The sequence below is a fragment of the Apus apus genome, chromosome 4, assembly GCF_020740795.1.
Source record: "Apus apus isolate bApuApu2 chromosome 4, bApuApu2.pri.cur, whole genome shotgun sequence".
Classification (NCBI taxonomy): Eukaryota; Metazoa; Chordata; class Aves; order Apodiformes; family Apodidae; genus Apus; species Apus apus.
Genome location: NC_067285.1, coordinates 40,072,450 through 40,085,735, shown reverse-complemented (window position 1 = coordinate 40,085,735; position 13,286 = coordinate 40,072,450). Strand labels below are relative to the sequence as shown.

The following is a 13,286-nucleotide window of genomic DNA, read 5'->3' as shown; positions in this document are numbered from 1 at the left end:
GCAAGAGTGAAATCAGGTCTTGTTTATAAGAGAATGAAATCAACTAGACTGTTGGTGGGCAGGGAATAACCAGACACCTGGAAAAGGGAAGGCAGGGAAGAATTCAACTGCAAGAAGTCACATACAAATCTAAGAATGCTCCTGCAAAGTGAAATTTTATTGCTAGCATAACAGGAATATGCTACCATACCAAAAAAAGCAAGAGTCCTGGCCTTCAGGACAAACAGACTCTTCTTCTCCAGACAGGAAACAGATTAATAATAATGTGAAACAATTTACCAGGTCAAGATGAAAATGATCCTCAGCCCATTCATGATTCCTTCTCTCTTCATAATTCCTTCCTCTAGGATTTCTACCTAGGCTTACCAACACATCTGACATTTTCTCTGCTTTCCATTGCTGTTTTGAACCTGCTAAAGGTTCATAGAATCATTGAATCATCAAGGTTGGAAAACACTTTCAAGATCATCAAGTCTGACCATCTGCCCTACAACCCCTTACCCCTAAACCATCTCCTGAAACACCATGTCCACCCATTTTTTTAACACCTCCAGGGCTGGGTGCCTGACCAGCTCCCTGGGCAGCCTGTTCCAAAGCCTCACGACTCCTGTGAACAAATTTTTCTTAATATTCAATCTGACCCTCCCCTGTTGCAACTTGACTCTGTTTTCTCTTGTCCTATCACTGGTTACTAGGGAGAAGAAGCCAACACCTGCCTCACCACAACCTCCTCTCAGGTAGTTGTAGAGAAGGTCTCTCCTCAGCCTCCTCTTCTCCAGGCTGAACAGCCCCAGCTCCCTCAGCCTCTCCTCATAAGACCTTTCTCCAGACTCCTAATCACCCTAGTTGCCCTTCTCTGCACCCTCTCCAGCACCTCAGTGTCCTTCCTATACTGTGGTGCCTGAAACTGCACCCAGTGCTTGAGGTGTGGCCTCACAAAGTCTAAGTAGAGGGTAAGGTCACTTCCCTGGCCCTGCTGGTCACACTATTTCTGATGCAGGATGCCCTTGGCTACCTGAGCACACTTCTGGCTCTTGTTCAGCCCCCTGACAATCAGAACTCCCAGGTCCCCCCTCTCTGCTGGGCAGCTCTCCAGCCACTCCTCCCTGAGCCTGTAGCACTGCTGGGGGTTGTTGTGGCCCAAGTGCAGGACCTGATGTTTGGCCTTATTGAAACTGGTGCCATTGGCCTTGGCCCAATGGTCAAGCCTGTCTAGATCCCTCTGCAGAGCCTCCCTGCCCTCAAGCAGATGGATGCTTCCACCCAGCTTAGTGTCATCTGCAAACTTACTGAGGGTGCACTCTATCCCTTCATCCAAGTCATCAGTAAAGATGTTAAACAGGAGCATCCCCAGCACTGAGCCCTGGGGCTCACACACCACTTGTGACTGGCCACCAACTGGATTTAACTCCATTGAACAGAACTTGTTGGGCCCAGCTGTCCAACCGGTTTTTTTATCCAGCAAAGCATGTGCACATCCAAGTCATGAGCAGCCAGCTTCTCTAGGAGAATGCTGTGGGAAACCTTGTCAAAGGCCTTCCTAAAGTCAAGGTAGATGACATCCACAGGCCTTCCCTCATCTAATAAGCAGGTCACCCTGTCATGGAAGGAGATGTGGTTAGTCAAACAGGACCTGCCCTTCATGAACCCATGCTGACTAGGCCTGATAACCTGGTTGTTTTGCATGTACTGCATAATGTTACTTGGGATGATCTGTTCCATCAGCTTCCCTGATACTGAAGTCAGACTAACAGGCCTGTAATTTAATGGATCATACTGCCATCCTTTTCTTACATATGGGAGCTACAATGTGGTGGTACCTCCTTAGTCAGCCAGGACTGCTGACAAATGATGGCAAGTGCCTTGGTGAGCACCCCCGCCAGCTCTTTCAGTACTCTTGGGAGGATCTCATCTGGCCTCATAGATTTGTACGCATCTATGTGGTGTAGGAGGTCACTGACCACCTCCTGGATTGTGGGGAAATTGTTCTGCTCCTGGCTCCTGTTGCCTAGCTTATGGAGTTGGATTCCCTTAACATAATTGGTCCTGTTACTAAAGGGTGAGCTGAAAAAGTCATTAAGCACCTCAGCCTTTTCCTCATTGTTCATTACCATGTTTCCTCCTGCATCTAATAGGGGATGGAGCGTCTCCCTGGTCTTTCTTTTGTTGTTAATATAGTTACAGAAGCTTTTCTTGCTGTCCTTTACCATGGAGGCCAGATTAATTTCTAGCTGGTTGCTGTATCATTAAACAATTTATATTTTGCTTGGTCCCAAGGATGGCTGTGGTACAAATGACCAAATCTTGCATTGCAACAGAAGACTCTTGACCTCAGTATCAGTCAGAGTTGTGCTGCGTGTCACCAAAGCTGACGTCCACTACTTGTACCTTAAATTTTGTCACCAGCTCACTCTTCAGTTTGTTTCTATTCTCACGTCAGAGATCAGTGACTTAGCTGTTTTCCACAGCTCCTTTGTTTCTTTCCTGATTAGAATAGCTGATAGAAACGGAAAGGAATGACAATTTTTCTGTGTTCACAAGGTCACTGCAAAGCCTCTACCGCTGCTCACATCTTCAAAACAGGAGGAGATGGCAGAGAATGCACTGGCTTCCAAGTTGATCTGTTATACCTCTCTGCACCAATTGATTTCAGACTTTGTGTGGGGGGTTTTTTTTGCCTCACATCAATGTATTTTCCATGGCAACATGCTTCACAACATACCAAAATCTTTCTGCTCTTTTGTATATAATTAAGCAAACAAAAGCCTTACATTACTACTGCTGCCTTTTGAGATGCAGAACTGGGATTTGACTTGATCCTAGAAAAATGCAAAACCATACCCAAACCACTTGTCTCTTGGGGCTTTCTTAGCTTTTAGCTCATCATAAACATCTTGCCCGGTTTTAGTAACTGTGTCTAAAACAGACTCCCATCAGGGTCACCAGTATGAAACTAAGAAACAGTATTTATTAAGATAAAGAAGCAGTTTTACAATCTTCCTATGTAAAAAAAAAAAAGCTTCTCATGGCTCCCATGGGACCAGAAGGGAAATAAACACCCAACAATGAGGTGATAAAGCGGGGGGGGGAAAGAATTAAAAGTGCTTACTGGGAAATTGCTTCTCTCTGGCAGTGCTTTGTCCACTCTGACTGAATTATTACAAAATAGAAAATAACCCTCACGTACCTGAGTAAGAAATAAAAAAAAAAATACTGCAGTAATTGCTGAACACTTGTAACTCTGCATTACAAAGACACAGGCCTGTGTGTTTTAAACTAAGGGGGAAAATAATGAAGTGACACTTAAAAAAAAGTGCTGATATGAAATTATATATTTCTAGAAAATGAGATACTTTTTTTAGTTGCTAGCACTCAGCTTGGGTAATTAGAATTAAAAGAGTTTGTCTAGAAACACCAGGAGACATTCCCAAAACAACACTCATACAAAGAAAGTTTTCCACTTCTGTTTTGCCCTAGTAATTACTTTCTGTAAGGGATATTTAACATTTTTGCAAGAAGCTGTTTTATTCTCGTGGGACTCATTTAAAACAAATTTATGTATTTTACAGAGGAAAGAGTTAGAAGAAGGGAGAGATGTAAGGAGAGAATTGCTTAAGAAACAGTAATCAAGGTAAAGGCATTTGAGCTATTCAGCAGTTTAAAGAGGATTAATTCATCATGTTTCAAACTCCAAGCACATGTGATATATCTCATGTTTCATATTCAAGCAATGTTCTCATGTAGAGCTTTCCTCCATAAATCTTCAAAGCGTTTTGCAACAGAGTAAATAATCATTACCCTAATTTTATAGATGTGAAAACTCTTCACGTATGGAGGTGAAGCATCACACTTAAAGCTGCCTTATCCTGATTTTATAGATGGGAAACTTTTTTGGTATGGTTTAGCAGCCAAGAGGCAGGAGAGGGACATAGATTTCAAGCACTCTGAATAAAACCACAGACACATTATCAGACACAAGATATGACTTTTGCTCTCTTGACACTGAGAACACAGCTACTGTTGTATGACAAAAACCAAAACAAACCGGGAGGTTTGCTTTTGTGCAACTGTGAGAGGAGATTCAAGATGTGCGTTGTGTGCTGAATAAAGACAGTGAGTGGAATAATTTACATGCCATTATAGATCTGCTATTACAAAAGTATTAAAAAAGGATGTATGAGCATTGTAGACCCCAGGCAATAAAAGGAAGGAAGATGTAAGGTGTACCAATATTGTGATGGAGACATACACAGCGTGTGACTAGGACTTTTTTGTTCTTCCTGCTGTTTTCATACAGAGAAAAAATCACTGTTTACTCCACAGTCATAAAAAGTAGAAGCTGGCCTTTACCACTCTTATTTTTTTGATAATGAAAGCTGAGTATCTCCTATGATTTCTTGATGCATTGAGTTTAAGAAAAAAACATATAGCAATTTCCCCAGTAATGATAAATGATATCCTGGCTTTGGTGCTGCCTCTGCATTAAGATCCTTCATTATCTCCACCTCTGTAGTTGATGTCTCCTCACTTTAGAATTCCTACTTCTGACTTTCTGTTCTTTTGTCACTGGACTTTTCTTAATCTACTGTTTCACATCAACCAGAAAATAACTGTGCTTGTACTTTCAAGCACAAGCTGTACTTGAAACTGTACTTTCAAGCTTTTAAAAATTATTTTCTGTTTGCCTTTTTTTTTTTTAACCTCATTGACCTATACTTAATAAAAAGGAATCCTTGACACAAAACTTCCTCACAACAGGGTGGTGTCTTACAGAAAAAGATCACTTGGGTCCTGTCTGAAATTAAATGGGCTATGGAACATTTTAAGTTAGCTGTGGCTTGGCTCCTTGAAATTACTCATGAGAGACCAGCCAGTTCTGCAGCCACCTATGCGTTCACCACAACTTGGTGTTGATACCAAGACACACACTTGCTGGCTATGCCTAGTAATTGACCTCTACATCCTCCAGTATGTCAAGACAGAGATTAGTAGTGTTAATCCCAGCGAAACAAGAGCACTCATTTTGTCCAGCTTATAAATAACTCAAGCAATAATTCAATCGCTTACTCTAAAAAGACAAAATATGCATGAACAGGGATAGGGACCCCCCCAAAACAAATAAATACTAGCCAGCTAACCTAAAAGTCAGTCCTACCCTCTCACAGTGACTTCTAGAAAATGCATTATTTTAATGCAGAATGAGCAAAACTGTATTATTCACTGGCACTAAACTGATGTGCTTTTAACCTAGCTGCATTTTTTCTCAAAGACATAATTAGAAGTGGATATCTAAGGAGTGCAGGTATATATCACTGTAAGAACACCCTCATTACAGGAATGCTGCTGCTGCTATTCCTCTCACAGTACTCTGTTCCTTTCATCTGCAGTCAAAACACCTTTCTTTTCTAAGGAAAACTGTGAATTACAGTCTTCACTGAAAAATTTATCTCCCATTACTGAAAGGATGGCAATGACTCCTAAAGCAGTAGGAGCTGTGTCAGTACTTTCAATGTATGACAAGTCGTCACTTCAATAGAGAAATATTGCCATTTTGTTACTCAGAGTATGGCAATATGATTAAGTCAAAACTAATTTGATTATTGAAACGTTATCCCAAAGATTTAAGCTTCTGACTTCTCCGGAAGTTTTTCTGAACTGACAGCTACAACTGGTATTGATCCAAAACCTAGGCGTTCATTGTGAAAGGCTGCATTGTTAAATTCCCACCGTAGGTGCAAAAAACCTCAGCTTAATTCATTTATTTGAGAGACTGACTAGAGATCTCATATACATTTTGGTTTTGTTGTATGATTTCACGTGTTAAGAGGAAAAAAAAAAAAGCACCTCATGGTATCTCACGGAGGGGACTGCCCAAGGAGAGCAGGCTTGGAAATAAGTTACCTTTTCAATTATGCTGATCTTTTACCATTTTTTGAGTACTAGAATCACTGTTTAAGTACAAAAACTGGATGTCACTCGCATTTCTAACAGTTTGAAGTTTGGTTTCAGTCCGAATGTGAATTTGAATTGGAAAGCTGAGATGAAAGATTTGGCAGTGTAGGGTGTTTCCCACATGTTGTTTCTAGGGTACTGTGACAACTATTGCCTGCAATAGCCACGTGTACCATCTTAGCAGCACGGTGGTAACAGTCAGTGGCTCACTGGCTCCTTCAGCTCTGCACCTTTACAATCAAGCTGACAAACTTCAGGGTGGGACTGTGGGACCCAGGGCTGCTTGTGGTTCAGAAACTGTTTTTCAAACACAATTCTTATTTCCCTTAACACTTCACTGGTGAAACGAAGCTTGTGTTGGAAAATTGCTAGGCTTGTCAATGTCTGTAGGGAGCATATCCATGGACAGTGGGAAATGTACAGCTGGTGTTTTCCTGTCCAGATCCATCCTTTTACCACTTGTTTTCAGACAGTTAACTCCCAACTTCTGCTTAGTGCATGTGTGGAGACCCACCACGGGGAATCTGACTTGCCATCAATGTTTTTTACAGTTATTTCCCCTACTGAAAGCACTCTACAGACCCCAGAGGGTCTCCAGGCCTGACCAGGGAGCACAGAGACAGTTGTCCTCCCAGAATCACAGAACCACCCAGGTTGGAAAAGACCTTCAAGATCATCCAGTCCAACCACTAACCCTACTCTCCCAAGTCCAGCTCGGAGCCACATCGCCAAGCACCACATCTAGACAACTGTTCAACACACCCAGGGAGGGTGACTCAACCATGCTCTGACAACCCCTTCAGTAAAAAAGTTCTTCCTAATGTCCAGTCTAACCTCCCTGGTGCAGCTTGAGGCCATTCCCTCTTGTTCTGTCACCAGTCACTTGTGAGAAGAGACCAGCACCTGCCTCTTTACAACCTCCTTTCAGGCAGCTGCAGAGGGTGATGAGGTCTCCCCTCAGCCTCCTCTTCTTCATGCTAAACAGCCCCTCCAGCTGCTCCTCATCAGACTTGTCCTCAAGGCCCTTTCACCAGCTTCCTGGCCCTTCTCTGGACACACTCCAGCACCTCAGTGTCCTTCTTGTACTGAGGTGCCCAAAACTGGACACACTCGAGGTGAGGTCTCACCAGTGCCCAGCACAGAGGGATGATCACCTCCCTGCTCCTGCTGGCCACCCTGTTTCTAACAGAGGCCAGGATGCCATTGGCCTTCTTGGCCACCCTGCTGGCTCCTGCTCAGCACCCCCAGCTCCCTCTCAGCTGGGCAGCTCTCCAGCCTCTCTCTTCCCTCAGCCTGGAGCGTTACCTGGGGTTGTTGCATCCCAAGGGGCAGGATCCTTGCCGGGCTTCACCGAGTCAGTCCCAGCCTCTCTTGCAGAGCCTCCCTCCCCTCCAGGGCGCCAGCCTGCGGCTCTGGACGGGCCCCCAGGGTATCATCCCGAGGGTAGAATTAATCCCGAGGGAATTCCGAGGGAATCCTCAGGGCACCCCCCGGGCCCGGGCTGGCTGAGGGAAGGGCGGGGGGGGGGGGGGGGCGGGGAGGATGCCAGGGCCCGGGCTGAGGGAAACTTCACCTGCCCCCCGTTCCCTGCCGGGCTGCGAGGGGAGAGGGGAGCGGGGAAACAGGGCGTGTCCGTGTCCGTCTGTCAGTGTCTGTCTGCCTGTCTGTCTGCCTGGCTCTGTGTGTCTCTCCGCGCCGGAGGGACCGCGCGGCAGCCGCGCATGCGCAGCGGCCCCGCGCCCCGGCCTAGGGCGGGCTCTCCGCTCCCCCCTTCCCCGTCCCGCCGCCGCGCTCCGCCCGCCTCCTTTCCCCCCCCCCCCCCCCTTTCCTCCTCCTCCCTCCTCCTCCTCCTCCTCCTCCCTCCTCCTCCTCCTCCTCCTCCCGCAGCGCCGGGAAGCGAGGCCGGCGGGGCGGGGGCCGCGGCCGGCCATGTGAAGCGGGGCTGCCCCCCCCCCCCCCCCCACCCCTCCCCTCCCTCCCCGGCAGCCGTTGGGCCGCCCCTCGCCTCAGGCTCCTTCGCCGTCACCCCCGGGTGCAGCTTCACCCTCAGCCTCCCGCTGCCCGGCCCGGCGGGGTCGTCCTTTCCCCCCCCCCCCCACCTACCCCCGCCCTCCTCGCTCCGTTCTCATCATGAAGAAGTTTTCTCGGATGCCCAAGTCTGAAGGGAGCGGCGGCGGCGGGACGGCGGGCGCGGGGTCCGGCGCGGGGAGCGGTGTTGCCTTGGGCAAGGTGCTGCCCGTGGGGCGCTACCAGGTCATCCCCGAGGAGCTGCTGGCGGAAGGTAACGGGGGGGGGGGGGAAACACACGCACCGGGAGGGCTGGGGAGGGAGCGGGAGAGGCCGCGGGGACAGGCGGGGAACCCGCTGCCTCTCCCCGCCGGGACGGGCCCTGCCGAGCTGCCGGCAGGCCGGGGAAGGGGGCTGTGTGTGGGGGGTGTGGGTTTTTCTAGGCTATATTTCTCTTAAAATCTTAAAATATCTTCTTTATTATTATTTATTTGGGGTTTTTTTTCGGTCTGTTTCGCCCGGTGTCCGCGCCTCGTTGAGGTGGGTCTCGGGAGTAAAACGATCCCCCCCGAGGTGTCTGGGACGAGCAGAGGCGGCTGGTGGGGCTGGTGATTCACCCCGGCTGGGCTCGGGGTTCGGTGCCTCCCAACAGGGCGCTGTAACCCGCCGCTGGGGCTTTTTTGGCCGGCTAACCTGAAAAAAACCAGAACAAAACAACCCCCCCTCCCCCCCCAAAAAAAAAACAAACCCAAAACACACCACAAAACCAACACAAAACCCTAGCAAACCCCCAAATAAAAGCCATGATCTTCCTGGCTGGAACGCAGCAGGTTTCGGTCGTGAGTGGAGAAGTTTTGCAGCTTCTACTGAAGTAGAGAAGCCTCCTCCTCCTCCCCTTGTTGGCTTCTCCTGCTTGTCGCTCACTTGGTGTCGTTGGACCCCCCCCCCCCGTGGGTCTTGGAAGAAGAGTTGCGTGAGTTCTGGTGGTCACAGAATTGTCTCGGCTTCACGGGGGGCTGGCAGGGGACAGCGTGGAAACAGCCATGTTTTGAGTTTTACTTCTTGTGTGTGTGTGTGTGTGTGTGGGGGAACCTCTCAGAGTTGGTGGCAGCCGGGGTTGTATCAAGTACAATTCACTTCCTAGGCCACCGAGCTCAGGAATTGTCCTGTGTACTTCGTAGTCACTGAGCCTTGCAGCACTGCTTTCAATGTTGTGGGCAAAATCATTTATCTTGGTCATTTTTATGCCTGTGTGGTTCTAGTAAACTTTCATTGCTTGTGTGCGTTTCTTGATGAAGATTCAGGGTGCAGTTTTAACAACTGCATGCTGTTACTATTTAAAATAAGACTGTATAAGTGGTCCTTAAATTTCCATTGTTATCTGAAAAGTTTTAGTAGTATAGTGGAATTGGAACTTAACATTTAGAATGCCATGTTACGTGTTTGGCTTGGGAAAAAGAGGTCAGGGCCTAGCCAACTGCATGTCTGTCTGCCTAAAATGTGAGAGGTCCTTCCTGAGAGCTGCTTCAAAGTCATTGTGGTCTGACAGGAGGTCCTTTCTCTGCAGGGCTGGTTGCAGGATGGAGACTACTTAAAAAAAAATAAAAATGGAAATAGGCTGCTGGACAAATTGAGGAGGTAACACAAAAACCATCTATGTAGTGGAAAGGAGAAAAACTGTATGGTGCTTAGTTCACTTGAGCATCTTATTTAAAGTTTTCACATCGTATGCTGTTTTAGGAATCACTGTGGATCACTAGTTTTTCTTCTCTCTGTAGCTTGCAGAAACAAGTTCATAGCTCATAAGGGCTTGGGGACAGGGAGAGTACAAATTTTAACACTTGAGTGTAATTTGGCTTCTCAGCTTTTGAGACTGAAATAGGAAGTTTTCTACAGTGCTTACGTGGTCTCTTAACTACAGGTGCCTAGGACTGGAACTGGTAGGAGTTAGGGCAGGGTAAATCTGCTGCATCTTGGGAAAAGTCTTCAAACCCAACACCAGAGTTCTTCAGTAGGGAGGGCCCAAAAAGGCTTAGAGAAGAAAATAACAGGTGTCATAGCTGTTTGTGGCTGAGGTAGTAGGGAAGAGGGGAGGGAGCTGGGGGAAGGGTACTCTTGTCACTCCTCTCTGGCTGTTGGGAAGCAGCTGGTTCACAGGGTGTGTGTGTGGAGCAGGTGTGTGCCCTGTGGTGACGGATGAGAAGAGTTGGAGCAGTGTTGGAGTGACACATTGGATCTCCTGACTGACCACAACAGTTCATGAATGAAAAAGTTCCTTTTTATCTAGGAATTGCTTCTTGACAGTCAGGTCTTCCCTTGACTTGGTAACAGTTGATAGTAACTAATTGCAAGTTACTGATGTTATATTAGTCATATTGCAATCTATTATTAACACTTAGCACTTACTAAATCTCCTCCTTGTGGGGATGGTGGGGGAACAACCTTTTTCCCGCCCCCCCCCCCAGTCCCCTTGCATAAGGCATTTCTTCTTTCATTTTCTGAAATGCAGTTTTACTGAGGGTCTGAGGCTTGTCAAGTAGTTCCTGTTACTCTGTGCTGATGAAATACCATTTACAAGTTACTCGAAGAGGCTCGTACCAGAGTTTTAGGTTGTGTAACATGAAGCATTGTTAATAAATTAATGAGTGTAATGAACTTAACAAGCCTATTTCAGACAGGATGTGTAATGTTCTGTTAATGGTATGGTATGGATAGGCTTTTTTACTAGCTATTAGAGTTAATATTGTATGTATATCAGATGCAAACTGTTTGAACACCGCCACCACCACCCCTCCTCCTCATACACCCCTTCCAAATTCTGCATTTGAGTTTTCTGAGGAAACTAGCTCTTGGTTTTGCAGAGGACTTTGTCCACTGGTAGCTACAGCAAGTGGCAGTAGTGATGGCAAAAGCCTCCAGCTCTAGCTACCTTGGTAGGCTGCAGTAATGAATCTTTAGTAGATTCCCCGTGTTGACAAATTGCCTTCAAAATTATTTTCTGTAGTCTTTTGACAATATTGTTTTATTACAGTGTTTTAAAGGCAAAAGTACGTAGCATTATGATTAGTTCTTTTGCATAAGTGCATGTAATGCTGTCTAAAGCAGCTGCCTCCTTTTGGAGTAAAGTAGATAAACAGGTGGGAGTGCTGTAGTTATTAGGCTGTTGGATGGGGTTTTTTGTTTTAAATGCACCTCTCTTGGTGACTTCTTAGCCTTCATAACCCGATGGTCAGTATGTTGTTGGGTGGAAGTATTTGTTTTTAAGGTTTATTTCTCAGAAATGGGGGAAAAAAAACTAATCCATTTGGATTAAGATTTGTTGTAGAAAATTGAGTTCCTATCCATTTTGAGGGGATGGTAGAAGGATGTGGAATAAATTACAGAGTGAAGGCCTTTTCTCTCTGTCTTTTTGTTGAAGAAGAGTTTGTGCAATGCAGCTGAAGTTTGGATAATTAAATCTGACAAAAATACTGAGAATTCTCTGTTCAGAGTTACAGTTGGTGTGCAGGAATCTCTAGTTATGGTGACTCCAATATTGAAAAAGACTATAGTTAAAAAATGGCAGCAAACTGGACATGACAAAGTATGACACGTCCTTTTAAACCGATCTCAAATGTCAATGCAAAACAGTTGTGAAGAGTGAAAAGGAATGTAAAAATGAGCAACTTCCCAAAACATTTTTGGTTTATATAAGGAGGAGATAGAAAGTTGTTGCTTGACATGAGGATAATACTACTTCATTGTTTGCATTAAACAGAAAGGAGTTATCGACGTGCAAGAGCTGCAGTGGAACCAATTTTTCTGGAGGCTCTAAGTAGATGTTGGAAGATCCTCAGTTGTTCTGTTGTTTTGGTTGCTTAGAAGGACTGAGTAAATACAGACTTTTCCAGGTTTGAAGTTGTCTTTGTATCATGAACAGATTAAAGTGGGCATGCTGTTTTTTTTATTTGAAATGTAGTATGTGGGTATGTTTTTAATGAGTGCAGATAAAGCAAGTAGAGACAATTATGGATGTTAAAAAAAAAAGACTGTACATAAAGTGAGCAGTGGACTGTCATCACTCTGCTTTCATTTCCGTGTTTGAAATTGATGAATAGAATCATGGGGCATATGCTTTTGCATCTTACTACAAAAAAACCCAACTAGTACTATGTAGTGTTATTTATGTTCTTTGATGCAGCCAATAAACTCTCATCCAAAGAACTGCATGTCTTGATCTGGTGGTCAAAGTACCACAGTTTCAAGAGGTTCTTCAGGCTGGTTGTTCACTCCTTGTACAGGATGATTAGTACCATATCTGGATGCTTCCTGATTTCTTAATTAGACTGTTTTTAGCCTAACAGAGTAATGGGATAATTCCATGTCAGGCTGTTGTGCGTCAATGTCCTGACTCTCCACATCACTTTAAGGTAACAGCCTGTAGAGGCAATGAACACTTGTCCCATGAGAAGTCCTCCACCAGAGAGGCAGAAATCCATACCCCTCCTTGCCCATAAAGCTAGAAGTACTTGAAAAAGTGAGCTGAGACTTGGTCCCCTACTAAAAGAAGGGAGGTGGTTGAAAGCAAAGCTTAGAGCTTCTGGGGTTTATTCAGGGTCTTTTCAGCTAAGGTAAGAAGGTTGGAACTTGAACGTTTTGATGGGGTGCTCTTATTTCATGATAAAAACATGATGTGCTCAGCAGGTAGTTGTGAACTTATATACTGGGCCAGTGCCACTGGACTTGGAGTCATCTTCAGCAAAGGACCTTGAAGGAAAAGAGGTAGTGTCCTAGAAACAAGCATTAGGGTTTTTTTTTGTGTGTGGTTTTGTTGTTGTTTTTTTTTAGTCACATTCTGGGAATGCTAATCAGGCTGTGGGTGAGCTTTACTGAAATGGATTTCACAGGATTGTCCAGTAATTAGTTTGACTATGATACAGATGTTAACCCTAGTTGCATATGAGGAATGTCCTAGTGTGCTGTAAATATGGTATAAGAGGGTGATGATCTTGCCCCCTCTGGAAACCTTATTTTTTTGGGAAGGATTAGGCTGACTGTATTTGGAGGAAGCAAAACTCTTTTGTCACTAATTCAGTATATTTTTTCCATTGTAACCCTCTCACCTGCATCACTTCCATTGATTATGAAAGTGGAGGTGAGATACTAGAGGAAGAAGATACATGGAAGAAGCTGGGTAATAATAGCCCATGCAGCCCATTGCTCCCAGAAGTACCCAAACTGAATGTGAAGTAGCAGTAGGTGGTGTTGCTGTCTTCAGGAAAGCAGTAAGCTGCTCTTGTGTTCTTCTGTGTCTGGAAACGTTGGATAGGAGGAGTTGAATGTGAGTG

General features: G+C 45.4%; 1 protein-coding gene and 1 long non-coding RNA gene across 3 annotated transcripts in view; one reads left to right on the top strand and one right to left on the bottom strand.

Annotated features, from left to right (window-relative positions):
- The window catches only part of LOC127384572 (uncharacterized), a 52,010-nt gene extending 44,634 nt beyond the window's left edge, over positions 1–7,376 (bottom strand). Inside the window, exon 1 of the long non-coding RNA XR_007889455.1 lies at positions 7,258–7,376. This is a non-coding gene — a long non-coding RNA (uncharacterized LOC127384572). The remainder of the gene's footprint in view (positions 1–7,257) is intronic.
- Positions 7,377–7,892: 516 nt separating this feature from the next.
- The window catches only part of BMP2K (BMP2 inducible kinase), a 57,631-nt gene continuing 52,237 nt past the window's right edge, over positions 7,893–13,286 (top strand). The window contains exon 1 of one of the 2 annotated variants that reach the window (XM_051619196.1): positions 7,893–8,233. In XM_051619196.1, the coding sequence (XP_051475156.1) occupies positions 8,083–8,233 (151 nt within the window). In that variant the 5' untranslated portion in view covers positions 7,893–8,082. The remainder of the gene's footprint in view (positions 8,234–13,286) is intronic. The other variant, XM_051619195.1, reaches the window with a different exon arrangement.